The 26,782-nt window shown below is 52.5% G+C and overlaps 3 protein-coding genes across 8 annotated transcripts in view; 2 read left to right on the top strand and 1 right to left on the bottom strand.

The window, feature by feature from the left end:
- Positions 1 to 4,626, top strand: part of RBBP5 (RB binding protein 5, histone lysine methyltransferase complex subunit) — a 30,343-nt gene extending 25,717 nt beyond the window's left edge. For all 6 annotated transcript variants that reach the window (XM_036343284.1, XM_036343282.1, XM_036343279.1 and 3 more), the window contains one exon: positions 3,517 to 4,626. In XM_036343284.1, the coding sequence (XP_036199177.1) occupies positions 3,517 to 3,545 (29 nt within the window). In that variant the 3' untranslated portion in view covers positions 3,546 to 4,626. The remainder of the gene's footprint in view (positions 1 to 3,516) is intronic.
- Positions 4,627 to 5,630: 1,004 nt separating this feature from the next.
- On the top strand, positions 5,631 to 9,453 carry TMEM81 (transmembrane protein 81). Its single transcript, XM_036343286.1, has one exon. It carries the CDS (start codon positions 6,948 to 6,950, stop codon positions 7,725 to 7,727), a length of 780 nt encoding a protein of 259 aa, XP_036199179.1. The 5' UTR covers positions 5,631 to 6,947; the 3' UTR covers positions 7,728 to 9,453.
- Positions 9,454 to 13,780: 4,327 nt separating this feature from the next.
- Positions 13,781 to 26,782, bottom strand: part of CNTN2 (contactin 2) — a 31,433-nt gene continuing 18,431 nt past the window's right edge. The window contains exons 11-23 of the mRNA XM_036344717.1: positions 26,137 to 26,287; positions 25,907 to 26,034; positions 25,451 to 25,626; positions 24,888 to 25,008; positions 23,912 to 24,070; positions 23,326 to 23,475; positions 20,232 to 20,302; positions 19,725 to 19,959; positions 19,182 to 19,294; positions 17,720 to 17,906; positions 17,032 to 17,144; positions 16,425 to 16,593; positions 13,781 to 16,024 (exon numbers count right to left, since the gene is read on the bottom strand). Coding sequence (XP_036200610.1) covers positions 15,915 to 16,024; positions 16,425 to 16,593; positions 17,032 to 17,144; positions 17,720 to 17,906; positions 19,182 to 19,294; positions 19,725 to 19,959; positions 20,232 to 20,302; positions 23,326 to 23,475; positions 23,912 to 24,070; positions 24,888 to 25,008; positions 25,451 to 25,626; positions 25,907 to 26,034; positions 26,137 to 26,287 — 1,883 coding nt within the window. The 3' untranslated portion in view covers positions 13,781 to 15,914. The remainder of the gene's footprint in view (positions 16,025 to 16,424; positions 16,594 to 17,031; positions 17,145 to 17,719; positions 17,907 to 19,181; positions 19,295 to 19,724; positions 19,960 to 20,231; positions 20,303 to 23,325; positions 23,476 to 23,911; positions 24,071 to 24,887; positions 25,009 to 25,450; positions 25,627 to 25,906; positions 26,035 to 26,136; positions 26,288 to 26,782) is intronic.

Here is a 26,782-nt window from a genome sequence, read left to right as displayed (position 1 = left end):
CAGGATAAATGAGGCACCAACCTCATTAAAGACTAGAACCTCTATCTTGGAATAGCTGGACGCTTCAAGCTGGATTTTTATTTCTACATTATTAGGTACTTGAGTTGGTCAACCATAAGTAGACACAACTGTTTTAATAGCTTTACCCTTTACCAGAACTAGAGACTTCTAACAGAGCCAGGGTGATGACACATTTTCTGACAACACACAGACAAAACAACTGCATAGTTATTGCAAACATTTCACCAACTTCTCATGATGTGTGCATGCGTACTTCCCCGTGTGTAGGCTTCCTTCTGCTGTTGTCTCCTTTCTTCCCTGGCCTTGGTGCCCTGACCTTTTGTTGAATGGAAGCCTCAAAACTGAAATGGTCAGATTAAACTCGAGTTTGCTGAGGGGCAGGGTCATTAAGAAACCTCATAGGGGCCTTGTGGTGTGGTTCCAAGACTTTCTCGGAGAGCTGCATCCAGCTTGTTGACCAGCTGCAGTTTGGTTAGGATCGTTGTGATGGCTGCAAATCTGGGGAGAGTGGTGCAACTGGGGATTACAGATAACTCCAGTAGAAGCCTCCGTTGCAAGACAACCCATCATATCTTTGTGTAGGATTTTTCGGGCAAGAGTGGGGCTTCATCCAATACGATGGTCAGCTTGGAGGGCCTGAGCAAGCACAGGTGGCTGGCACAGGCTGGCTGACACATGCTATTAATTTTCAGATAGTTCCCCATGGCCATAGAGATAAAAACTCTGGTATTTGAGTTTCATGTTCTTCCACACCTTGGAGATTCTCAGTAAAACGCAGCATACAATCACTGTAGATAGATTTCCCTGAGGTATTCAGAAATGAAATCTGACCCAGAATGCCTGAGGCTGAACCGTCTTCAGAAATCAGTTCAGGTGTTTGCTTCAGCAGCACATACACTAAAATTGGGATGCTCCAGAGATGAGCATGGCCCCTGTGCAAGGATCCCCCCCAAATCAATTCAGTCTGAGGGTCAACTCAAGGTCGCCTCCCTCAAAATGCCCTAGCTTTGCATTTGAACTAAATGATTTGAAGGCAGGATTATAGGTGTAGGTTGTGTTACTGCTCAAGTTACATAAATAACAACTGTTAATATCTACAATTTAGGAGTTATTGAAGAAACCCTTTCGTAAGCCCTGATTAGCCCTGATGAAGCTACTATAGTGTGTTCCTATTGCAACAGCATGTTATGCATTTCAAAGGGTGGTTGGAAGACACATAAGTCATATAGAAATAATCTGCTCTCTGGAATTTAGAGCCACAGAAAATTCTTCCCTAACAGACAGCTCCTCGGCATTGGATAACATCCATGAGGACACACTTTTTGTGATGAGGGAAGACCCATCCGTGAAATGTGGTGAGGGTGACCGTGACCTTGGGACTTTTTGGAAAGACCAGACCAATATGGCACTTATTAGGCTCCCCATAATTTCCTTATTAGTTACTCTCCAGAGGACAGTCCTCAGATCAAAATGTGAGATGCAAGCAGAACCACCAGTGTCCCCAATGCCCTGTGGCCGCTCAAGGATTGCCCAAGAACTAGGGCTCCTTAGCAGTAAACATCAGTGGCAAGTGTGACAAAGCTGTGGTCTGTCAGCATATGTGGTCTAAAGGCTCGTGAGATGGTGGGCATGAAGGGATTGGTGTGCACTTGGGTCTAATGGGAGTGCAGTGACCGAGATGAACAGAGGCGCTGCTTCTGGGGGTGGACAGGCACGGGGAGATTTCCCTGAGTTTGGCCTCCCACTACCCCGCCTAATGCTGGCCTACCACCCTGGGCTTCCTAACCATCTCCCGAATCTGAGATTGTTTTGAATGCTTGGTAGTGAGTGACCGTTTTAATTCCCTTCTTTGCTTTTTAAAAAATTATCAAATAATTTATGAATTTCTGCTAAAATCAGATGACTATTTAGATATTCTTTCTCATTCTTTGTGATTTTTATTAGCTGACTAAGGTAATGTTTGAAAGTCAGTATCGAGCCCTGGCAGTTGTGGCTCAGTTGATTGAGCATCTATGTTTCTCTCTTTATCTCTCTCCCTCCCTCCCTTTCTCCCTCTCCCTTCATCTTGCTGTAAAATCAATAAAACACATTTATTTTAAGAAATCCATTTCCAGTATTTTCTTAGGCCACTCTGGCTTGGGCTGCTATTGAAAGGTACTAGTAGTAGCTGCTCTTCTTCAGCTGAATTTTATGTTATTGTAGATTGCCTTTCTGTTGCAACTAAATAATGTGTGTCCTTGAGCAGACTAAATGCCTGGAGGTCTTCTCTTGTGCTGCTGTTTCTGTGTACCTTGTCTTGCTCATAGTATGATTGCTCTGGTTTTGGTTTATTTTGGTTTTCCTGTCATGATTTAGGCTTAAAATGTCAATGTTGTGTTCATTTTAAACTGTTAAAACTAGATTGATTAGGGTATGTACCCGAGGGGACAGTCAGCAAAACTAACCTTAAAGTGTTAAGTGGCATAGATTCTTCTATCTCGAGACTTTTAAAAAATGGACTCAAGAGATTAATTACTATGTTTTTGTTGAGAGAGATCTGCATAATAGGTGCTTACTACACTTTTATTTTACTGAACTATATAAAGTTTAAATCTGATTTTTGACAATATAGCATCCAGGAAGAGTTTATAATTTCAGTCTGTTCTCAGGCAAATGGAAATATATTTTTATTGCCAGTTTTCATTTGTGCTTTAATTTTTACTTTAAAAATCAGGTTTAAAGCGAAGGGTATAAATGGGTACTTCCATAACTTGGGCCATTATTTTTTAACTATTTTCCCTCAAGTGGCATGTTCTCTCCCATTCCCAATGACACCTGGGAGGATTTTCTTCACCTTGTTCTCTTTTTACACTTCCTAGTTAATATTTCACAGCAGCCCATGTAAGGATGTCCCTCAGAGCTTGAACAGCTTCTATGGAACAATCAGGAAAGTGTTCATTTGATTTTACTATTGAGGATTTTATTTATTGATCAGTTGTTGGCACATAGAAATACCAACGGTAGTTTTCATTAACATTTCATCCTACTTGAAATTCTAAGGTGATGATGAGAATGTCACTTAAGGAATAGGGGTGCTTGGGAAAGGGTTTGTTGCTCACTGTTAATCACTTAGTGTCTAATTAGTCTCATATATGAAAGATTTGAAGATGCTGGGCCCTAGAATTTCCTTTACTGACTGCACTTTTTGGGTTATAAAGCAATATTTGTTAACACCTTGGAGAATGGTTAACAACAGCCTAGAAAGTGTGTAGAACTCTGATCATTTTGCCTTACTTGCCCTTTGGGGCCGCACCGAGCAAGTACGGGGTGGAGGTTGGGCTTTGGATTATTGCCTCAGTGAAGAAGAGTAAGTGGGGATGGAGTTGGTTTTAGCTTAAAGTGGGGGGATTCTTAGCCCATGTGTGCTTGTCCTGCATCAGTCAGCATCCATCAGTGTTTTGTGAGTAACCGGTCTAAATTGATACTAAAAGAAATCTTTTTGTGTCTGATCTCTAGCAGGGGGAGCAATCTCTGAACTGTTATGAAGATCCTTGAAGTGCTTCAGTCTTCCCCACTTTTCCATCATGTGGCTTCTGGACACTGTTCAGTCATTTGAAAGTGACTTTAATTTAAAGTAAATGCCTCTGCTTCGCCCAGGAGGTGGAAGGAGTGAATTTTATGTTTGAATGAAGAAGTGAATTATGAACGAAGAGTATACGTCCCTTCCCTTTCAAGCATAAGTCCAAATAGGCTCTCAGGAATGCGGGTTTGTGAAGACATCACATGGGAGTTTGACTCATTTACACTTTAATATGAGTTATGTTGCTGGAGAAAAGATATTTCTTTTGCTCATCTAATCTCACTGTACCCCGCATCATTTTGACCTGTTTCCTACCTGCCTTCTATCCTCAGTGCACGTCCTTGAGTAACTTGTTCTTATCTGAAATTCTGCTGCCAGTATCCTTGGAAAACTTCTGTTGCATATTCTTCCATTTTGAAACTTACCCTTTCGCCAGATTCCTCCTGTATTTCCATATTGTGTACAAAGGATGGGCAAAGAAGAGAGTGCTTGAAACATTTGACATTTGTAGAAAGGGGAGAACGATGAGAAAGGCTCCTCTTCCCAATGGACCCCATTTTGCTCAAGCTGGGCTTCAAGAGGGGTTTTTGTTTTCCTTTCACTGCATGTTTCCCTCCAGTTTGGTTCATTCGCATTAATCATGTTTTGTGTGTGTCTATAGTTTTTTTTGTTGTTTTTTTTTTTAAGGGAGCTAGTTTCATTTGTCTCCAGCAAAGAATCATCAGTAGTTTATATTGCTTCACTTGTGCTGGCTTCCAGAGATGGAAACAAACCAAGGTGTCTCTCAGCAGTTTTTTTATTTTTTATTGGGGTTGGGGAATCTATGCAAGAACGACAGTAAAACCACCCAAAATCAAAGCAGCAGCCACAGTTCAAATCACAGATGAAGGAACAAAACTTTCTTATCATTGCTTGTGAATATCTGTCCTTCTGTCAGTCATCGCATCTTCCCCTCCTTGTATCCAAGCTCCTTTTCCTATGACATGTTCCAGTCACTTCCTTTCTATGAAAGGTTGCTTAGCTTTTAAAAATTTTTTTACATCTTGCTTTTGCTGTTCTTTTATATAAAAGGTAGCATATTGGATGGATGTGTACATTAGGTGTTTGAAATTCTCTGAAAATCCAGAGTAAAGAAACCAGGTGTGTGTATGTGGGGGGGTGGTGGGGAGGCGGGAGTGGGGAGTTCACTGGTCTGAGGAGAGCTTTTAGCTGACCAGAGTGCTTAACATGCATCATCATTTTCACAGTGTTTTCAAAGGGGAGTTTGCACATTGCTTGTTGTGAAATCTCTATCAGCTGGTGGGCGCTCCTCTAGGAGCCAAACAGGTTGGTTACCTTTTGGATTTTGGGATGGAAATCAAAGTAGAGCACATCAGTAAGAGCCTCTGTCCTCTTCCATCTTTTTGAACCAAAATACTCCGTGGTTGATGATCTGTCCTTGAGTCAGTTGCAATATGTCTATATTTTTAGATGCCACTACTTTTTCCTCAAATGCATGTTTTGTGAATTTCATATTTCATCTCAGACCAGTGGTTGAGATTAGTAGGTGGCTGACATATTTTCATTTGCAGACATTCCATTCCAAATCTGTGTGCTATGCACTGCAATAGTGTGCCAACTGTGATACAAAGGGTTCTGGCAGCAGCTCCTCATAATTATTTATGCTTTTGGAATTTTTTTCAGCTCCTGAAATCTGTCCATTTCAGTGTGATTTTCTCAATTTGTACAATATAAGCGTATTACCTTCTTCCCTTTTTCATCCCCCTCCTTCTGTTTTCTAATGTTCTGTAGTTTTGTACAAGACGAGACTTAGCCTTGGGTACTTCTTGCTGAAGCTTTAATGCTTTGTAAATAAAATTGGATGTTTATTAAAGAACAGGTGTAGATGCGTGTTGTAGGCACTCACCACTTCTGAAACTCACCTGCCCCTTTGCTTTATGACAGAAAAGGATCTTTGTGAAAATACAGAGCTGGGAGGGGGAGGGATGCTAAGGTAACCAGGTTTCTGCCTCTGGACAAGATTATAAATAAACCATTCAAACAAAAGGTGTGAAAAAGATCATCTAGGAATGATCTCTTCATATTTTTAAATTCAGTATAAGTGTGTGTACCGACTCAGTAGAGGCCAGCGTTTGTTTCAGTTGTCCCATAACCAGAACACCACCAGTGCGAGGAGGTGTTCTGCAGGTTATAGAAACGCATGCGAGGAGCTTCCTTCCAAGGAGCGTAGCACGCATGAGCACAGTTCGGGTCCCCTTTACTGGCCCCTTCCCCCTACATTAAATAGCTTCAGAACCCACTGAATACGAGTCATCTCTTAAGCAAGATGTTTCATAAAGGCTACTTAAGTGTTTGATTTTAATCATCACGTCTGAGTGCTGGCCTGCTAATCTTTTCTGTTATGTGACAGAATCTGCCTTTGACATCATAGCTGTTTCATAGCAACGCTGGCCCAAGTGAAAGATGAGCTGCTCTAGCCTCCAGAATGAAGGGCACAGGCCTAGGGTCATGCGTCCTCTCCTCCAGAAAACACCTTCGGTGCCCTTGGGAAGGAAAAGTGCCTGGGAGGTGGAGAGGCGCTGCCTTTAATCTCGGTACCTTGGTGGGAACAGTTGATTTTAAAAGAGCTCTTGGCCCTTGTCTTCATGAATTTTCATTTCTATGTAAAATTCCTTACACAGGAACAGTGTCTCTCACTTTACAAAGTATTTTCGTGTACACTTTTTCATTTGATGCTCAAAATGACCTTCCTGAAATAGACATGAAGGTTTTAACTTCCAAAGGAGAAATCAGACAGCGGTTCAGGAAGGATAAGTCACTTGCCTTCTCGTCCAGAGTTCTTAATCCTTTTTATAGAAGGTTTAGGAGCACTGAGAGTCAGTAACTTAGTTCAAGTTAGTCCTCTCTTTTAAGACTTGATTTCTTATTTGGTCAGATTTAACTGGGGTTTTGAAACCCTTTAAATTAGATCCACAATTTGGCGGGGAGGGGAAAGAGTGAGGGAAACTCACTCTTTGAAGTCATGTGTTGAGGTGGTTTGGAAATTCACTTCAGCCTCTGAGATCTTTGTCTTCCCAAGAGGTGGATTTAAAGTCATTGAAAGATTGGAAAGAAAGGATTGGTAAGGGTGTCACTAACAAGCAGAGGTGGTAAAGCAGCAACATTGTGACTCCTGCCTGTGGCCTCACCTGTTGTTAAGGACTGGACGTTGGCTTATGAAGTGGCAATGTTTTATTGACAATGCATCCTGTCTTCCAACTTTGAAGGATATCTCATGTCGAAGGAATTGAGTTAATGATATCATGGAGGAGATTCAACTGGAACACCTGGAGGTGCTGTCCGAGGGCGGTGACATGTCTACTGAGACATGATGACGTTGGCCATGAGTTTTATCCTTGGAAGCCTGGTGTTGGCCTTCTGTCCGCCTTTTGTCATGACTTTGCCTAAAACACTGGCCATCCCTGAGAAGCTGCAAGAAGCTGTGGGGAAAGTCATTGTCAACGCCACCACCTGTACGGTCACCTGTGGCCTTGGCTATAAGGAGGAGACCGTCTGTGAGGTGGGCCCCGATGGAGTGAGAAGGAAGTGTAAGTCTCAGCGCTTGGAATGTCTGACCAACTGGGTCTGTGGGATGCTCCATTTCACCGTTCTCGCAGGCAAGAAATTTGAGCTGAGCTGTCTGAGTTCAGACATCCTGGAGATCGGGCAGGAAGCGTTCCAGTTCACCTGGAGGCTTGCTCGGGGTATCATCTCCACTGATGATGAAGTCTTCAAGCCCTTCCGAGCCAGTTCCCACTTTGTGAAGTTTAGATCTATTCACGAGGAGGACTCTGGGACCTACCGGTGTGATGTGCAGCTGTTAAAAAACTTGAGACTTGTCAAGAGGCTCTATTTTGGGGTGAGGGTCCTTCCTCCTCAGTTGGTGAAGCTGGATTTTCAGCAGTCCCTCACCGAGGATCAGAAGTTAGTAGATGAGGGCCTGGAAGTGGATCTGGGTAACTATTCCAGGCCTCCCCGTCCACCATGGAGAAAGAAGGTGGCTATAGCCTTGGGAATAGGAATTGCTAGTGGAGTGATTGCCAGTGTGTCGTTGGGCATTGCCTTGTGGAGTGGGCAGAGGGTGGGCCATAGCAATGCCAACCTTTAGACCTAATAGGCCTTGCTCCTGAAGGGCTGGCTGCCCAGGAAGTGGGACTTGACTGCTCAGGAAGCCAAGCTCGATTTTCAGGGGAGCATTCTGGCTGCCTGATTGTGGACCAGCCAGAGGGAGGGCTTCCAGAGCCAAAAGAGTGAGTGGGGATGTGGAGAAGGGACAGCATCCTGGTAGCAATGGGCAGTATCTCAACTGTGTCCCAGATGGACCTCTTCTTGAACTTCCCTGCCCACTAGGTACCCAGATAACCTTACTGCACGCATCTCCCCTTCTGCCGGGGACAGTTCTGTCTTCCAAACTTGCATTTATTTTCTACCCTTCACATCTTGAATGCCTCCCCACCACCTCCTCCCTTCTGAGCAGCATAATCACATAGAAGGGTATATATTAGTAATGGCTTTTCTAGTGGAAACACTTTTTTCCTCAATAAAAATAATGGACAGTAGCTGAATGGAGATACATCTTTCCTACTCTTTAGTTAAAAATCACTTGCGCTTGTTTCAATTGTCCCATAATCAGTTGGGCTTTCGTTTTCCTCAAATTTCTTAGAATAGATATTGAACAAATTGCTTTGTAGTGGGGCATAGGCCCCTGTGTACCAGAGCCAAGGTTAGCCATGACATCTGACTCAGTATATCATAGACCCTCACTAAATGTTAATAATTTATTAGCCCCTCTCCACCCTCCCAGGTGCATCCTCCCAGGTGAACTCTCTGTATTCAGTGTAACATTGATTCCTGGCAAAACACGGAGTCTTCATCTGACAGGTTTCCCCTGAAAAATTCCCTGGCTTGCCCCCTGCTTCTCTCCTAGCTCTCTCTGTGCCCTGGAGCATGTGTTCCTGGAAAGGTCAAGTGTATTTGGTTTCTTACAGCAGCCAAGGCCCCTTAAGGGAGGATTAGTACCTTCCTCCATGGGAAATCCAATCTAAGACCCTCAGAGGCCATTCAGACTGTCTGAGATAATTGGCTTGTAGAACCAGCAGGGAAAAGGCTCTTGGCTGCAGCTAAGCTAATTCTGAGAAAATTATAGCATTTCTTCACCTCACGTCTCTCTGGCTACAGAGGAGGTAGTAGAAACCAAGACTTGGACCAGTGGTTCTCTTCAAAAAACCCAAAACAAAACATCAAACCCATAGAGAAGTTGAAAGGTTTGGTGACACCCATAGACTCTTTACCTAAATTCATCAACTTTGAACATTTTGCTGCAATGATCTTCCTAAATACTGATTTTCCTGAACCACTTGAAAGCTAGTCACAGACACTGGCCTTTAGTCCTACATTATGTATGCACCTCCTAAGAAGGGCATTCCCTTGTGTGACGGCAATATCTTCATCACATCTAAGAAAATGAACTGTCCCCTAATCTCACATAGAATTGGTGTGTGTTTTTTAATTTTCCTAAAATCTTAGAGCTTTTTAATTTAATTTTTGATCCAGGAGCAAGTGAAAGTTAACATATTACATTTGGTTGTTTCTCTTACACCTTATTTTACAACAGATTGGCTGCTATTTTTGTTGTTTTTCATGACATTGATTTGGTTGAAGAGTTTAGCTAGGTCAGTTGTCTTGAATAGTGTCCCAAAATCTGGATTTGTCATTGTTTCCTGATGATAAGCTTCCGAGGAATGAATCTTAAACATTTTGACAAGAGCCTATGTAAACGATGACATGTACTTACTGCATCACCTCAGTAGGTGCATGATGCCAGTTTGAACTGCTGTTGCTAGGCCTCTCCAGAGGTATATATGGGGGTGGGGGAGGGGAGGGAGGCAAAAGTAGGTAAGTAGGTTTACAGCTAGTACTCAAAAGTTTATCCTTGTATTTATTTGTATTATAACCGTAAACCTACTTTTGCCCACCCCAGTATATTTTTCCCTTTTGTAATTAATCTGTGGGATGATACTTTGTGATTATCTGGTTTTCTAAAAAAAATGTCCACAAACATTTTGGAATCCATTCATGATCCTTATGATGGCATGTGGGGGTTGCAAACTGTTGATTCTTTACATTCATCATTTCTGTGTTTATTAGCCTGCAATTTTCTGTAAAGAAGAGCTGCTCTCTTTACTCTTTATTTTTGAGGTCTCAATGGATCCTCGTTTTTAGTCAGCGAATTGTATATAATTCATTACTGTTGTCATGTTTTTGATATTCAAATTGTCCCCAATTTTGGCTAGGAGGAGTCCCTTCAAGGCAGCTCTTTGTCCTTTAGATGTGATCTCATTTGACTTCGAATATGTCCTTGCTTCCTCGTATAAGAGTCTCAGGTCCACATTTGGACTTTCTCCAAACCGGACTCTGCTGTTTCTCCAGGGAGCTCTGCCTCCTGTGAGTGTGGGGATAGACACCAAGGGCTGGGACCGGATGTGCTTACTGCACTGGGGAGTCACCGCTTTTAGGTCCTTTCGGTGTCCTAGAGACATAGAAACCACAAGTCAAGGCATGTTTGTTTTGTGGGAGTGGCCTAGGACAGTGGTCTGCAAACTGCGGCTCGGCAAACCATGGCTTGCGAGCCACATGCGGCTCTTTGGCCCCTTCAGTGTGGCTCTTCCACAAAATACCACGTGCGGTTGAAACTTTGTGGCCCAGGCGCAGAAGTCGGTATTTTGTGGAAGAGCCGGTATTTTGTGGAAGAGCCACATTGAAGGGGCCAAAGAGCCGCATGTGGCTCGCGAGCCGCAGTTTGCCGGCCACGGGCCTAGGACATTCCGCTTCATAGTGAAGACTGAGGACCGCTGGCCTAGGCCGTGCACAGGGAGTCTTTACTACTGCTCTTATTTTGAGATCTTACATTTTACACACACATACACGCTCCCCTCCCTTTCTCTCTACCTCAGAGGGGATGGGTTTCAGAAGACCTGGGTTCTGCTTCTGTTTCTACTTTTGACTGTGCAATGGAGCAAGCTCTGACCCTCTGAGGTCCTCGTCTTTGAAACACTTGATTGTAAGGATCAAATGAGAGCCTGTGAGTAAAACTGCTTGGTAGACTGAAGGACTGGGCATGAGTGGGGCAGAGTTATTACTGATGTCTGTTAGTTCACTGCCTGACAGTTTGCCGGAGCCGTCAGGAGAGAGCTTACTATACTTTCAAAGGCCATAGAAACAACATCTGTGTAGGTAACTCGAGATGATATTGCTGAGGAGGGAGGAGGATGGGGGTACGGTTCCACATTTTACAGATGGAGACACTGAGACCCAAGAGGAGCCGAGTCACTTCTGTCACTTCTGCAGCACGTCGGTGGCCAAGCATGGAAGGAATGTTGTGCAGAGCTAGGTTTATAGCCTCTGCATGGCACTCTTGAATTTTGACTCTTGAGAGTGGGAAGTGATTGAACAGGGAAGAAAACAAAAGGCCCTCGATGTGTTAGTGAAGACTCAAACCCAATTCGGTTCATTGAATTCTGTGCATGTAATCAATCAGCCTTGAGGGGCAAGGAGATGCTGGCTGGACTAAAATTTGGGGTCTAGAGTGGCCAATGGTCCCAGCCACCCATTTGGGTGCAAAGTGAAAGGGAAGAGCCTGTTGAGGTATCATTGCCATCCACGTTGGCCCCTCAGGGGCCACTGTCAGCTGGCGCTGCTGCTGCTGCTGCACAGCTCCAGGCACAGGCTGAGTAGCGAGTAGAGGGGCCTCTGCCTGCCTTCGCCTCCCTGTTCCCTGAAAAAGGGAGGATCCCTGCCTGCTGTGCACGGAACGAATGGAACACAGGGCTGCACAAATGGCTCCCTGCGCGCACTCAGACGTAACGCAAGTGTGGCTGGTGTCGGCTGATGCTGAGAGAGGTTGCAGCTGGGAGCTCTGACTAGGAACTCCAGTTCTCTTGGCTGCTGTGAGCGGACACTGGAGGCACCTTTTCTCCAGGTGGGAGTCGCTGTGTCTCTTGGGTAGAGTTGAGTCAATACCTCCAATGTCTTAAAAACCCGGGGCACCTTGAAAGAGCACCATCACACAGGCACTGTTGACTGCCCATCGTGTTGTCTGGCAGAATGCCCGCCGTGTGCTGCTTGGGCTGCCCTAAACCTGGCTGATTCCCCCGCAGGACTGCATGGAGCAGCACGGGCTGCACGGTGTGACTGCCTTGAGTTGTCTGGGGGCAAGGGGAGGTATGGACAGGAGCCCGGGGTTAGGGAACAGGAGGAGGAGGAGGTGTGTTGGGGCTGATGATAAAACACTCATAGCTGGCGGGCTGCCTCCACAGGTGGAGAAACCGTCTTTATTTCAGAACTGCCTGCTACCAGAGTCAATAACTATTGTTACAAGAAGTACAAGAGAGAGACAGACAACAGGCCAGTGGGAGTGGTTCCATCTGTACAAACACAGAGTCAGGTCCCTGGTCCGAGGAAGCCCCAGGTCTTGCGGGCCCGGAGCCTTTCTCAGCTTTGCAGGCCCTGGAGAGGTGGGTAAGTTGGAGTGCGGGGACCAAGGCAGGGCCCAGCCCAAAAGGGCGCTAGGCTTCCTGGGCTCTAGGCAAAGCTACCTGGCCCATTTTTCCCTTCTCCAGTTTCCTTCTATGGTACCTTCCCCAAACCTATGACCATATACATAGACAGCTACCGGGCACCTCTTTCCATGGGGCTCATTGGCGTCCCTTTAAAATGCCTCGCTAGTCCCTCACACCACTCCAGGAGCCTCTGGCAACCTCATTCATCCCCAGGACACAGCCCAGTGAGGCCTCCCCAGGGAGATCGGCACCACACCTGGGCCTCAGGCCGGGTTTGAGGACACTTCTGTCCCTGCGACAGGAGCCCAGGTGGCAGTCCTTCTGAGACCAGGAGGACAGTCCTCTGGCTGGGAAGGGATACAGGAGTAAAATCGTCAGCCAGCCTGGGTTCTTGTCCAGAGCACGGACTGGGTGGTTCTCGGGATGGCTAGGAGGCAGTGCTGGGCATCGGGCTGCCTGGGTGAGCTCCCTCCCTCTGTGATGAGGCGGGGCCACCGCAGATGGGCGCCCCAGGACTCCTGTGCCGGCACCTTTGGGTCTAAGGATCTCAGCCCTGGAGGGACACCCCGCAGCATCTCCCCCCTCCAGGCCTCACCTCACTAGACTTTAGATGCCCACCTTCCTCAAGGCTTTCTTAGGAAGGTAGAAGCTTCTTGCTATCCAGGCTCTCGCTGCAGGTGTTTCTGTCTCACTTTAGTCTCTTTATCAAAAGAAAAAGCCTCCCCAGCCCCCCCTTCCTCCCCCTCCCCCCGCCCCTGACCTGGCCCTTCTATTTCCTGGCAGCATCTGGATCATTTGATGATAGTAGACAACCTGACTTTGATGGGCCCCAAGACCCCATCCTGAGAGAGCTGCCCTCCCTGGGCCTGTCAGAGCCACGAGACCAGGTAGCCAAGGCCACGGTGAGGAGCCTGCGGGCCGAGCCCGTGGACACTGAGCAGAGAAACTCCCCCGTCTCTGTCCCTGGTCCTCAAGGCACTTACTGGCCACTAAACTGGGGGGGACACAGTACTTGCTGCTTGGGCCTGGGATGAGAGAGGAGAGACCCAGAATCGAGCAGCAGAGGAGATGAAAATCGGAGGCCCCTGGGGCAGGAAGAGACTCCGAGAAACCATCTCCTCTACTCCGCCCCCAGGCGAGCTCCTGTCCAAGAGGCTGTTCTATTTCACAAGCCTGCGTGTCCTCATTCAACCTGAGCGCTCCCTGAAGTCTCCAGCCGCCAGGACGTGGTTTTAGTGTAGTCCTGCGTCCTGGAACAGGTCCTCCCGGCACAGTGGTTCACTTACCCTGGGACTGAGTTTTCCCAGTGAGAACCCCCCCTCAGCTCCCAGAGACCTGCCTTCCTCCCTTTTGCTAATGGGCCTCCTCAGAGCTAAGACACTGGTGGTGTCTGTTGACTCAGGCAAGCTTAGGACTGCAGCCTCCAGCTTCGCTGGTTAGGCACCGTGCCAAACCCCTCATCCCTCTAGGCCAGCGGTTCTCAACCTATGGGTCGCGACCCTTTGGGGGTCGAACGACCCTTTCACAGGGGTCGCCTAAGACCATCGGAAAACACATATATAATTACATATCGTTTTTGTGATTAATCACTATGCTTTAATTATGTTCGATTTGTAACAATGAAATTGGGGGTCACCACAACCTGAGGAACTGTATTAAAGGGTTGCGGCATTAGGAAGGTTGAGAACCACTGCTCTAGGCTCCCCTGGCAGTGAGGGCCCAGCACAGACGCCTGTCCCCTGCTCCCCTGGCAGTGAGGACAGAATCAGCTAAACCTTGGAAGAAGGTTTCTTCCTGTGAGCATCCCCTTTCTGACAGAGCAAGGCATGGCCTGATCACCGCCACGGAGGTCAGCACGGAGGCGAGGCCAAGTCTGTGGTCCCTGTAAGGGTCACAGAGCTGAGCCCAGCACCTTGCCTGGGGGGATGGATGGGAGCAGGCGAGGAGGGTGTGGCCTGGTCTCCAGGGAGGCAGTCCTGGGCTGGGGCGGTGTCGGTGCAGAGGTGGTGGGGAGAAGAGGTGTGAGCTTACATTTTTGAAAAAACTGTAGTGGGTAAAAACATCAACATAAACCTGCCCTGGAAAATAGAGCAGGACTTAAAAGTTTAAAAAACCATAGCAAAATAGGGCTCTCACTGTAAACGACAAAAACCAGGCATGGGGGCCCGTCCCCTACGAGATACCTGTCCTGATGCTTGTGGATGCCAAGGGCCACCAGTCAGCACGGGTTGTGCCGCCACTGCCCCTTGGGTTTGGGGAATCCCTGTCCTGGCGTTGGCCTCTGGGAACAAGGGTAAGGGGCACGGGGGCTTCAAGCCAGCACGGCATAGTGAGGTCTTAGCAGAAGCGAGGCTCCGAAGGCAAGGGCCTGATGTCTCCTAGAATCTGCCCACACCTTGGGTTGGCCCCAGCCAGGCTGCTCACCCCGTGATCACCCGCCAGAGTCTCCAGAAGCAGAATTTTCCACGCCCACTGTCCCTGACCACCGTAACAAGGGGGCCGGAGTTCTCATCTGAGCCCCGTCGCGGACTCGCTGTGTGACCCTGAGCCTTTCGAGCTCAGTGTCTTCCTCTGTAAAGTGAGGCGCTTGGACAAGGTGAGCTCTACAGCCTCATGTTCTGTGACTGGTAAGGTACCCAGAGCACAAGGCAGGAGGTCCCGTTTATTAACCCCTTTTCTTCTGGAGAAATGCCAAAGAACGGTCTGAGGCAGCCCGGGGGACGGGTCTGGCCAGGTGATCGGGTTTTCCTGGGCGCAGGCAGGGCCCTGTTTATCCTCTGTCCTTCTCAGAAGCCTGCGGTTCACTCTCCCAGGCGCCAGCGGGTCCGTGCGGGGGGAGTGGAGTCCTGCGCCTGCAGGCCGCGCTGGAGAGGGGGTGGGCACACACCCGTCTCTGGCCTCCTGCCCAACCCTGGAGGGACTGTGCAGAATGGGTCTTGGTGGGTGGGGGGCCTCCCCAAGGCAAGCCCTTAGGTCACCCAGCCACCTGTGGTGGCTGCTGTCACTCTGGGTGACAGGTCGGGTTGGCAGTGTTGGCTAAGAGGGCAGCGTCAGGCCAAGTCTGGTGCCCCTCCCCACCAGGTGTCCCAGCCTCTCAGTCCCTGTTAGCTCCCTCTCCCGCCCCCACAGTCTGGAGTATCACCCCCAATGCTGTAGGGGCTCAGCCATCAGGGCCCTGGTGCTCAGCCACCCGGTCAGGTGGCAGGAGCCTCCAGGGAGTCATCGAGGGCAGTGCCAGGGTCCAGCCGTGCTGCCCCTCGAGAAAGTAGGGGGATCCTTGGTCCCGGGGTGGCTCTCTCCTTAGACTGAGGGATGTTCATGTGTATGCCTTGTTCCACTTCAGCCGGGTCACATCCAGTGCTCCTGCTGGGTCTGGGGCGCTGCCCTCAGGGGACAGAGTCCATCTGCAGTCCCAGGATGTGAAGGGAATGTTTCCGATGCCCTTCTTCCCATAGGCCTGGCACCCAGAGGGCCCGGCACGGGTTCCGTATCATCATGGAAATTACTGCCTGGTGCCTCTTGATTTAAAAAAAAAAAAAAAAATCCTCGCATGGGTTCTAGCCAGTGGCAGAATATGAAATATTCTACCTCCTACGAAAGGGGCACTGTCTACAGTAGGTATTTAAAACCAGCCATCCTCAGGCACAGTGTTGGGCCGTCTTGGCATCGGGAGGGGCCGGGCCAGCTGGCGGCATCCTCGGAGGTGGTGTCCGGCGGTGGAGGGCGGGGCGCCAGGGTCAGAGCTCCAGGTGGCCGATGAGGACCAGCATGGCCATGGAGTGGGAGAGGATGGTGCTGGGGCGCAGGGCCGGGCAGACTGCTGAGTTCTCCACCATCATGCTTGTGTCTGGAAGGGGCAGGCAGAAACGTGGGGCAGGGTTGGCTGGGTACCCCGACCCCCACCACACCCCACTCTTGCGAGGGGACCCAGGCCTTTCTATGGAGGCTCATGGAGGGCAGGCTTCCGGACTGAGAGTCACACTCCTACGGGATTTTTCAGGGCCTCAGCCTCCCCCTGGCCCCCTGAGAAGAGCATGCTCACCTCCCCAGCTCTCAGAGGGGTGAGGGTTGGGGGTGGGGGGGCAAGGGCACTTCCAGGACTACTTTGTACTTGGTTCCTGCCTGCTGTCCCCTTTCCCCTTGGGGTCTGGCTGGACTGGGTTTGCCTTGGGCAGGAAGGATTCCCTCGTCAGGCATCTGAGTGGACCCTGAGACTCCCGGGGGGAAGGGGTGGGGGGAGGCGGCACCTCCGTTCCTCACGATGTGGACTTCTGCCGGGGTTCCGTCGCCTCCAGGCCCCGTGGTCCGAATCTGCACCAGGGCATAGCCGATGTCTTCAGGGACGGCAACCTCTATCCAGTTCTTGCTGGTGAGGTGGAGCGTGGGCGTCGGGTGTATGTCATTCTGGTACAGCATCTGTGGGAAGGTTGGGCAGTGGCGTCACTTACACCAGGGCCGATTCTTCCCCCTCCCTCGGCCCGAGGCACCGGGCCCAGGAGGGCCTGCGTCCTCACCCCTCCTGTTTCCTGTTGACCAGGACCAGGCTCTTCAGCAAGCGCGTCATTGGTGGAGAAAAGCTTGCAGCCAGCTGCACTGTTTTTGCAGACCCCTTAGGCTGGAAGGACCCCAGGCTCCCCCAGGCCACCACGGCCCCCCTGAACCCTGCCTTCCTGCAGCCATACCACCTCGCCCCCTTTCTTATAGTGGCCACTACAAGTTACCTGGAGACCCATTCGTATATCTCCTCTTACATCTAACGCAGGTCCCTTCTGCTACAAAGCGCAGCCCTCTGTGTTCCCTGCGAATGCAGACGAGCCGTTCCCACCATCCAGTGCTTGGCCGATCCCTTCCTACCTTATAGCCCGTGACCGCAGACTCATTGCGAAGAGGCACCACAGGGTCCCACTTAATACTCAGACTGGAGCTCGAGAACGTCCAGGAGATGTTGCCGGGAGGTCGCCGAGGAGCTGCCGGAGGAGGGAGGAAGTTGGGCGGGCTGACCTGTGAGTGTGTCCTCACCACCCACCCCTTGCCTTTGGCCAGCCTTTTCCTGAGTGTCCGCCTAGCCGCTGCACCCAGAACATCCGTCACAGCTGCCTCAGAAACAAACCCCCTGAGAACCCACAGGTGGGAGAGGCTGTGAATCCGAGTCCCATTCTCACGAGGCTGCTGCCTCATTTCCGTCCAGCCAGGCTTGTGGGCTGGAGCATTTGTCTTGCACCGGGGGAAAGAGTGATCCTAGAGACACCCCCTCCCACCCCAAACACACTGTCCCCCACCCCAAACACACCTGTCCCCCACCCCAAACACACTGTCCCCCACCCCAAACACACCTGTCCCCCACCCCAAACACACTGTCCCCCACCCCAAACACACCTGTCCCCCACCCCAAACACACTGTCCCCCACAGTCTCCCACCCCAAACACACTGTCCCCCACCCCAAACACACTGTCCCCCACCCCAAATACACTGTCCCCCACCCCAAACACACTGTCCCCCACCCCAAACACACTGTCTCCCACCCCAGGCCAGCAGACTCACGGGGCTTCATGGTTGTGGCATTGGCAGACGGGCTGGCAGGCCCAGTACCCGCCCGGTTGTAGGCCCGAACGGTCACATGGTACTTGGTGTTGGGGTGCAGGTCAGTAACTCGGGCAGTGTTGTCCAGCCCTGCCGTCCTCACACGGTCAGCGGCTGCTTCTTTGTCCCCAGCTTTCCAGTAGCGGATCTGAAGGGGCCGGGATACCCTAGGTTCAGCGGTCAGTGCAGGGCTCCCCCGACTCCGGACCTGGCCCCCACATTCTGTTCCTCTCCTGCTCCCTGAGTGGGGAGTAACTCCTCAGTGGGGCCTGCCTAACCTGTAGTGCTAACACCCAGCTGACTCTGATGGAACGGTATGAACCACATCCCTGGGGACCGGGCGGATGGCTTCCTTAGGCAGTGACATCCTTGCTTCTTCACCCCTTCCTCCTGGCTACCTCGCCCCATAGTGTGGGCTCATCGGTGGGCCCAGGGCTCAGGTCAGAAACCGCTGGGTCCAGAGTTCCGTAGGGACAGGATGATCAGTTGGTACCCAGAGGGGGCCATGCTGTTCCCTGCAGCCCTGAGGATGCTGAGCTAGCTGGACTCTGGTATGAGAGGGGCAGGCCATGCCCCTTCCAGAACCTGCCCCTCTTCCCCAAGTCCCTCCTCTCCTAGGCCCCTCCCAGTGGTCGGCAAACTCATTAGTCAACAGAGCCAAATATCAACAGTACAACGATTGAAATTTCTTTTGAGAGCCAAATTTTTAAAACTTAATCTATATAGGTAGGTACATTGTTATTAACTTAATTAGGGTACTCCTAAGGCTTAGGAAGAGCCACACTCAAGGGGCCAAAGAGCCGCATGTGGCTCTCGAGCCACAGTTTGCCCACTGCGGCCTAGGCCCCTCCACCCTCGGCCCCTCCACCCTCCTCCTGCCCCAGGCCCCGCCTGCCCCAGGCCCCGCCTCTCCTAGGCCCCGCCTCTCCTAGGCCCCGCCTCCCCTAGGCCCCGCCTGCCCTAGGCCCCGCCTCCCCTAGGCCCCGCCTGCCCCAGGCCCCGCCTCTCCTAGGCCCCTCCTCTCCTAGGCCCCTCCTCTCCTAGGCTCCCGTAGCTCCCGTGCAGGTGCTGGCCTAGCATCTCAAAGCTGTCTACAGGCCTGTCTTCCCCGTGGGCACCAGCCATTGGTTCTCAGCTAGAGCTGCATTCACAGTGCTGCACAGACTGGGTGCTGTTTGCCAGGTGAGTGAATGAGTGCTCCAAGGAGGGAGAGGGAGAGAGAGAACCACCGATCGGCCTCCCGTCGCGCGCCCCACACCGGGGACCAAGCCCACAACCCCAGCATGTGCCCCGACCTGGAATCGAACCGCGACCCCCTGGTTCACAGGTCGACGCTCAACCACTGAGCCCCGCCGGCTGGGCGGCCTCCCCCAACCTTCAACCCCAGCCTCCTCCCTCTCCCAGGCCGCAGGTCAGTGCTCACCTCGTAGCCCAGGAGGACCCCGTTCGTGTCCTGCGGCACCGCTTCCCAGGTCACGTTCATCTCTGAGGAGGAGACCCCCTTGGCCCAGACCTTGGTCGGGGCCACCCTGGGCTCTGGGGACCGATACAGAAGGGGTTTGGGTTCCCAGGGCCTCCTCGCGTCCTACCGAGCAGCCACCAACCCCGACGGCCCTTGCTAAGATCTTTAGGTCCCAGGGTCCAGGACCAAGGCCACGGGGTCCCCGAGGGCCTCCGTTTCCTTCCCAGGCCTGAGGAGAGCCCAGGTGGCAAGGGCTGGAAAGGAGGCCAGCGGCTGAGAGCCCCAGGCCTGTCTTCCCCGCGGGCACCCCGCGTCCTCTTCACCCCACTGCGGGACGGAGGGGGGAGTCTTCCCCGCGGGCACCCCGCGTCCTCTCCACCCCACTGCGGGACGGAGGGGGGAGTGTTCCCCGCGGGCACCCCGCGTCCTCTCCACCCCACTGCGGGACGGAGGGGGGAGTAGCAGCCGTGAAGGGGGGGCAGAGGGTGGGCCCGGGTCACCCACCTTCCTCCGCCGAGTACACGAGGGCAGTGAGGCTCTCCGGCCCGTCCCCACGGCGGTTGTAGCTGCGGATCTTGACCTCGAAGGGCGTGTAGGGCCGGATGCTCTCGTTGCTGTAGACGAAGAACTGGGCGTCGGCGCCGGGCACCCGCGCGCTCTGCCAGCCGGCGCTGCCCTGCCTGCGGAAGGACAGCAGGTAGCCGAAGCCGTCTCCGTTCTGGTACTCGCGTGACATGGGCTGAGGGGCAAGAGCGTGGCACGGGTGAGGGCCGTGGGTGCGTTCCCTGCCCATCCTGCGCCCCTACCCAACCTTCACCAGGAGGCGCTCCTGCGGGAGCCGCGGGTGCCGGGGAGGGAGAGGGCGGTGGCGTGGGACTGGGTAGTGGCTCTGTCTGGGTTCTCCCTGCAGCAGCCCCGCCCAGAGGCGAGTCAGGACTGGGGGAGAAGGAGGGGGAAGGACTTGTCCCCCAGAGAACTGGAGGCACGGTTCGCCTCTGTCCAAGCGCTTACCGTCCAGTTGACAATGAGCTCGCCAGGGGCTCCCCCGCCTCCGCTGAGCCCGGAGGGTGCCACGAAGGGGGCTGTGGGGACCAAGGGACACAGATGTCAATGGGCTGGTGAATGGGCAGCGAGGGAACAAGAGCCCTGAGCCTGAGCCAGTGAAGTGACCTAGGGTGGGGCCCCCCTTCAGATGGGCCCTGGTTTTGTCCTCTAACAGTCCCTCTGGACGTGGGCCCTGGAGTCAGGCAGACCCAAGATCAAATCCCACCTCTGCCATTTACTAGCTGTGCTTCCCTGAGCAAGTTACTTAACCTCTCTGTGCCTGATTCTGCCTCCGTAGGAGGAGGATTCTGTTCCTCTCAAAGGGCTGTAAAGAGAATAAGATTAAAAATGACAGTGGCGAGTGTGTGTGAGTGTTTCTCTGTGTGCGTCTGTGTGTGTGTGTGTCTGTGTGTTTCTCTGTGTCTGTGTATGTTTCTGTGTGTGTTTCTCTGTGTGTCTCTGTGTGTTTCTGTGTGTCTCTGTGTGTCTCTGTGTGTTTCTCTGTGTCTGTGTGTGTTTGTGTGTTTCTCTGTGTGTGTGTGTCTGTGTGTGTGTGTTTCTCTGTGTGTGTGTTTCTGTGTGTGTGTGTGTGTGTGTGTGTATTCCATCAATGATGATTGCCTCCTTCCCTCCTGTCGCTGAAACTAAATAAGAGACCAGCTCCCGTGTGCTTTAAATTCAGGGGAATGAGTAATTCAGAATGTAGTTGACACAAAAACATTTATTTTGGGTTGCAGGGTGTTTTACTTTTTTCTTTTGTGGCAGAATTAATTTCCCAATTGTCTCTATCATTCAACAAGGCTGATATTAAAACAAGGATATAGTTCATCAGCTCATGAAGCTTGACAGGGGGTAACTTGGCTGAGGATCAAAATATTTCTGCAGCGATTAGAGTCTTATGACTTGGTTTGATGACCATAGCTTGGGGCCTTGTCACCTGCAAGGAGCGCTTAATCGCAGTGCCCATCTGGTTCTGCGAGCTGGGCGTCATTGTCCCCCTTTCAGGGCGGAAGGACTAAGGCCCAGTGTGGTTAAGCGACTTGCCTGAGGTCACAGAGCGAAATGGCACAGCTAGAATGTGCACTCAGTTCTGATCCCAAAGCCCCTCATCTTTCCTCTGCGTCACAGCGGCCTCTGTGTGCTCATGAACTCTTGGGGCGCAGAGTGAGGAGACTGCCGCCCTCCCACCTGGCCCTGCCGGAAGCCCAGTCCACGTGCCCCTGGAATTCCGTCCTCAGGAGGGTCCCAGTCAAAGCTGTGGAATGGTTTCAGAAAGGGCCCGGAGTCAGCCCGGGGCACCCAGGAAACTATGTGGAAGGGGCACGAGGAGGCAGACCCCACTGTACCTCCAGGGGGCAGGCCTGTGGGGCAGGAGAAGGGGAGGCAGGGTCCTGGTTCCCTGCTGCCCGGCCGGGGCCCCAGGGCTCTGTGGACCAGAGATTGCTCTAGGACGTGTCCTTCCAGCCAAAGGGTCCTTCCAAAACCCTCATAGAGACGGCATGATGCCTAGTCTGACATAAACCAGCTCTCCTCCTGCTTCCGGCTGGTTCCTGGACTAGGCCCTTGTCCTGACCTGGTTAAGAGGGAGAGTAATTTCCCGCACCTGCACCTGTAGAGCCTAGTTAGTAGCTGTGACGACTCCCCCGTTTACCCATCTACTTCTGGTGCCGGCAGGCGGCACGGAATGTCCACTTCATCTTGCAGCCGCAAGACCCCGCCCATGTTGTTTCCGTTCCTAAACTCTGTTAACTGCCAGGCAGTGTCCTGCCTCTTTCTCAGGTCTTTCCCTGCCCCCACTTCTGGGGTAGATTTCCAGTCCTGGGACCCTGCCCTGGGGCTGGTGGACAGACAGGCTCTCGTGCTGGGCCTTTGCCTGGGAAAGGCTCAGAGGGCGGGCAGGAGCCTCTCGGCAGATGCTGACCAGCCCGTCTCCCCCTCCTGCCCCACTCAGATTCGGACACTGACTTTCAGGAGGGCTGTGGGCAGACAGCCATTCCTCCTGCTCCCCAGGGAACCATCCGGAGGACTGGGAGACACTGGCTGCTTCCCGAGGCCCCTGCACAACACACACACACACACACACACACACGCAGAGTCACACACTCATAAACACTCACACATGCTCACACATGTTCACACACACACTCTCACACACACACACACACACACACGCAGAGTCACACACTCATATACAATCACCCCTGCTCACACAGGTTCACACACACACACACACGCACACACGCAGAGTCACACACTCATATACAATCACCCCTGCTCACACAGGTTCACACACACACACACACACACACACACACACGCAGAGTCACACACTCATAAACACTCACACATGCTCACACATGTTCACACACACACTCTCACACACACACACACACACGCAGAGTCACACACTCATATACAATCACCCCTGCTCACACAGGTTCACACACACACACACACACACACACGCACGCAGAGTCACACACTCATAAACACTCACACATGCTCACACAGGTTCACACACACACACACACACACACACGCACGCAGAGTCATACACTCATATACAATCACCCCTGCTCACACAGGTTCACACACACACTCTCACACACAGTCATATATTCACACTCACACTTACACACACACACCTTCCTCATAACTGATTTCTGCAGTTCGTGCACTTCCAGGGAGGACATCTGCCCAGCACCCCAGGGTCCTGGGTTCAAGTCCAGGCTCTGCCAGTGCGACCCTTCCCTTCTCCAAACTTCGTTGTGTTTTATTTCCCCAGTAAAAAACCATTTTTGTTTTGAGATATCGTAGATTCACATGGAGCTGTAAGGTTGCCCCATGTTTTAATGAGGGCCTTGGTCAGGCCATGGTCAGTGCACAGGGCTGTGTGCAGAGCAGTGGCTGGCCCTGGCCTGCGTCGTTTCATGTTGCGTTAGAGTCTGAAGCCCGGTCAGCAGGCCTGGGACTCTGTGAATTGGTCTTGGCCTGGGGCTCCCTTGGAGGAGGGCTAGTTTCTGTGCCTGAAGTTACTGCACTTTGGGACACCAGGACTGACCTGCTTCCTTGGTCCGGATTTTGCTGGAGGGCCCACTGGGCTCCCCAGTGCCCAGGATGTTGCTGGCTATGACCCGGAACTCATAGTCCATCCAGGGTGTGAGGCCCAGCACCTGGGCGGTCTCCGCGTTGCCCTCGATGTTGGCGGGATCTGCAAGGCACGGAGGAGTCGGTGGTCTGAATGGAGAGGGCAGGGCCGGAGCCTGGCCCACCTCTTTGTGCCCAGCCCTCGGGTGGGGCCTGACACATACAGAGCACTCAATACCTCTTCCAGAAATGCCCAGAAAACTAGTCCTCCCCGCCCTGGAGCCTCTGCTGGTGTCGTGGGCACCCCACACCCCCGTGCATGCAGTCATTGCCCCAGTAGCATTCCTGCCAGTGCTCAGGGAGCAGACAGAGGGCCTCCTCCTTCAACTCTCCCTGTCCACGTGCCACCATCTCCCCACTGGCCTGGGAGCTCTCTGCAGGCAGATGGCCCAAGCTTGTCCCTCTTTGAAGCTCCAGGCTCAGCCCCAGCCCTCTGCCCCCTGCCCCCACTGCTGGCACACAGCCAGGCCTTGTCCATCCTGAGAGTGCAGGATGCTTACTGGTCCGAACTTGCTTCCACTTCCCTGCAGGCGGAGTGCGAGCTTGCAGGGTATACTTGGCAATGGGGCTGTGGTTGTCGAAGCCACGGCTCCAGCTGAGCTGGACAGTGGTGTCGCCGATGTCCCTTACCACCATGCCTCCTGGGGGGCCCGGGGGACCTGCACCAGAGGTCAGAGCATTGTGGGTCAGAATTAGGCAGCTTCCAATTTGAGACAACCTCCCCCAGGCTGGTTTGGGCTGGTGAAGTACCAAGTGGGGTCAGCAGAGGGCGCCACAAACACAGGCTCTGGTGGGAGAGTGAGGCATGGGGTTTGCGTGGTGGGTGGGATGTGTCCAAGGCTGGAGGGGTCACAGAGACCCTCACAAAGGGACGTGCACTGACTTCCCAGCACTGAAAACTTCTGGCCTCAGCAAAGTCCTCCACTCTTGGGATGTGGTTGGGGACGCTTTCTAAAATGTTGGCTTTGGAGGAAGACGATTCTATTCACCTAGGGCAGGGGTTCTCAACCTTCCTAATGCCGCGGCCCTTTAATACAGTTCCTCATGTTGTGGTGACCCCCCAACCATAAAATGATTTTCGTTGCTACTTCATAACTGTAATTTTGCTACTGTTATGAATCGTAAGGTAAATATCTGATATGCAGGATGTATTTTCATTGTTACAAATGGAACATAATTAAAGCATAGTGATTAATCACAAAAACAATATGTAATTATACATGTGTTTTCCGATGGTCTTAGGTGACCCCTGTGAAAGGGTCGTTCGACCCCCAAAGGGGTCGCGACCCACAGGTTGAGAACCGCTGATCTAGGGTCTATGACTCTGTGAGGAACCTCCAGATAAGTTCGGCTCAGCGAACTTCTGTCAGAAACACTTCCCCACAGCTCAGGGAGAGGCGGGGAATTAGGGAGCAAAGATGAGAATAGCTCAGCTGAGGGAGTTGGGGTGGGGGTGGCAGTGGGAAACCCCGTCACCTCGGACCAGGACTGTGGCCTCCTTGGATGCACTGTCCACCACCGTCTGGGCCATGCAGGTGTACTTCCCACCGTGGCGCAGCTGGGCGTTCAGGATGGTCAGGTCTCCAACTGTCTCCTTCTGCACACGGGGGACAGGGAGCGGGCAGGTCAGGGGGTGCAGATCCGGCCAGTGCACTGAGTCCGGCCCTCCCTGTATCTCGGTCCCATCTGTTCAGTGGGAGGAATCAGCTCCTCCCCACTTAGTCCCCCCGGGGACCAAACACAGTCTGTGACACGAGACAGTCAACAAGGGTCCAAGTGACTGACGCCATTGGCGTTGGGGGGCAGGATCACAACAGTGGGAGTGAGTGGCCGAGGGCCCTCCAGGCCTGTCCCGCATCTCTCCTAAACGCACGGGCAACTGCCACTCTAGGGAGGATGGTTACGAACCCGAGAGCGAGTCTGCCCTGGCTGGCGTTCCCGAGGGAGAGGGGAAAGGCTTTGGGAGGTCAAGGCCATCTCGGGCCCCCTGTCTATCCCAAAGGAGGGAGGGGCTCTGGGCTCTCGGCCTTGGCCCTCACCGCACTGGCCCTCCGGTAGTGACCCCCAGGCTTGTCGGGGTCGATGGGGAAGTCGTCCAAAGCCCAGATGAAAGTGAGCTCCATGGTGGGGTCGTGGGAGGCGTGGCACTGCAGGGTCAGGTTGTCGCCCAAGTTGATGTCGGCACTGGAGGGGGCTAGGGTGATCTTGGTCGCATCTGCCAAGAAAAACAAGGCCTCTGGGTGGGTGAGGGGAGAGGTTTGTCCTAAGTCCCAGGAATGAGGAGGGGCAGCGTGGCCAACGTATCCGGACCTCCCAGCAGCCCCACGGGTGTGTGGGAAGGAGGCAGGACTACATCCTGGATGGGGGCGAGAGGGTGGTCCCAAATGAACCCGGGTCCTGGAGTGGGAGGAACGTGGGACTCCAGGGCTCGGTGGTGAGGAGGGATGGTGCCCCCGTGGCCGAGTCCACCACCCTCAGCCACGCCACACCCTTACCTCGCACAGACAGGATGCCCGTGCTGTTGGCTTTGCCCATGAAATTCTCAGCGAAGCAGGTGTATTTGCCTTCATCTGACCGACTGATGTTTCTTATGATCAAGGTGCCATCCGGAGTGACTGTCACTCTGCAGCCAGGACAGAGCCGATGTGGCCAACCCGGGGACGCACACGGTCCGGGGAAGATTGCGGGGGAGCAGGAGAGGCTTGGGGTGGGGTGCGGGCGGTACCTGCTGCTGTTGACCAAGATCTCGGTGCCTTTGCTCCAGAGCACCACGGCCTTCGGGGCTGCCCGGGGCTGGCAGGGGATCATGACCTCTCCCCCGCGGGCTGCAGGGATCAGGCGCCGTACCGGATTCAGCCTGAAGTCGGGGGCCAGTGCTGGAAGGAAAGGGGAGCACCCCACAGTCACCCGGGGCGTGTACTAAGCACTTTATGTACCTTCGTGGTCAGTCCGTGAGTGATCCTTAGAACACCACTTCCAAAATACACCCGGAATCCACCCCTTCCTATCACCCACTACCCCCCCCCCCCACGCGCTGCTACAAGCCCCACACCCCCTGCTGGGCTGTGAAAAGGCCCCCACATCGGTCTTCCTGTTTCTGTATTTTCTTTCTGCAATTCTTTCCCACCCAGCAGCCAGGGGTATCTTTTTTAAAATGTGAATTAGGCACTCAGAATGAAGTCCAGCTTCTCACAGGGACTCACAGCTAAGTCCCTCTCTCCAATCCCATCTCACCCCACTCTGCCCCTCACTCAGTGTGCTCCAATCACCTGGGCCATTTCTGTTCTTTGAAAATGCCACCTTTTTTCCTGCCCCAGGGCCTTTGCACTGGAAATCCCCCAGATCTTCACATGGCCGGCTCCTTCTTAACA

Source organism: Myotis myotis, unplaced genomic scaffold, assembly GCF_014108235.1.
Source record: "Myotis myotis isolate mMyoMyo1 unplaced genomic scaffold, mMyoMyo1.p scaffold_m19_p_18, whole genome shotgun sequence".
Lineage (NCBI taxonomy): Eukaryota > Metazoa > Chordata > Mammalia > Chiroptera > Vespertilionidae > Myotis > Myotis myotis.
Note: the sequence above shows the minus strand (reverse complement) of the source record. Positions and strands in the feature narration are given on the sequence as shown.

Bases quoted from the DNA above. Each gene is read 5' to 3' on its own strand.
- TMEM81 (XM_036343286.1), top strand. From the start codon at position 6,948: ATGATGACGTTGGCCATGAGTTTTATCCTTGGAAGCCTGGTGTTGGCC.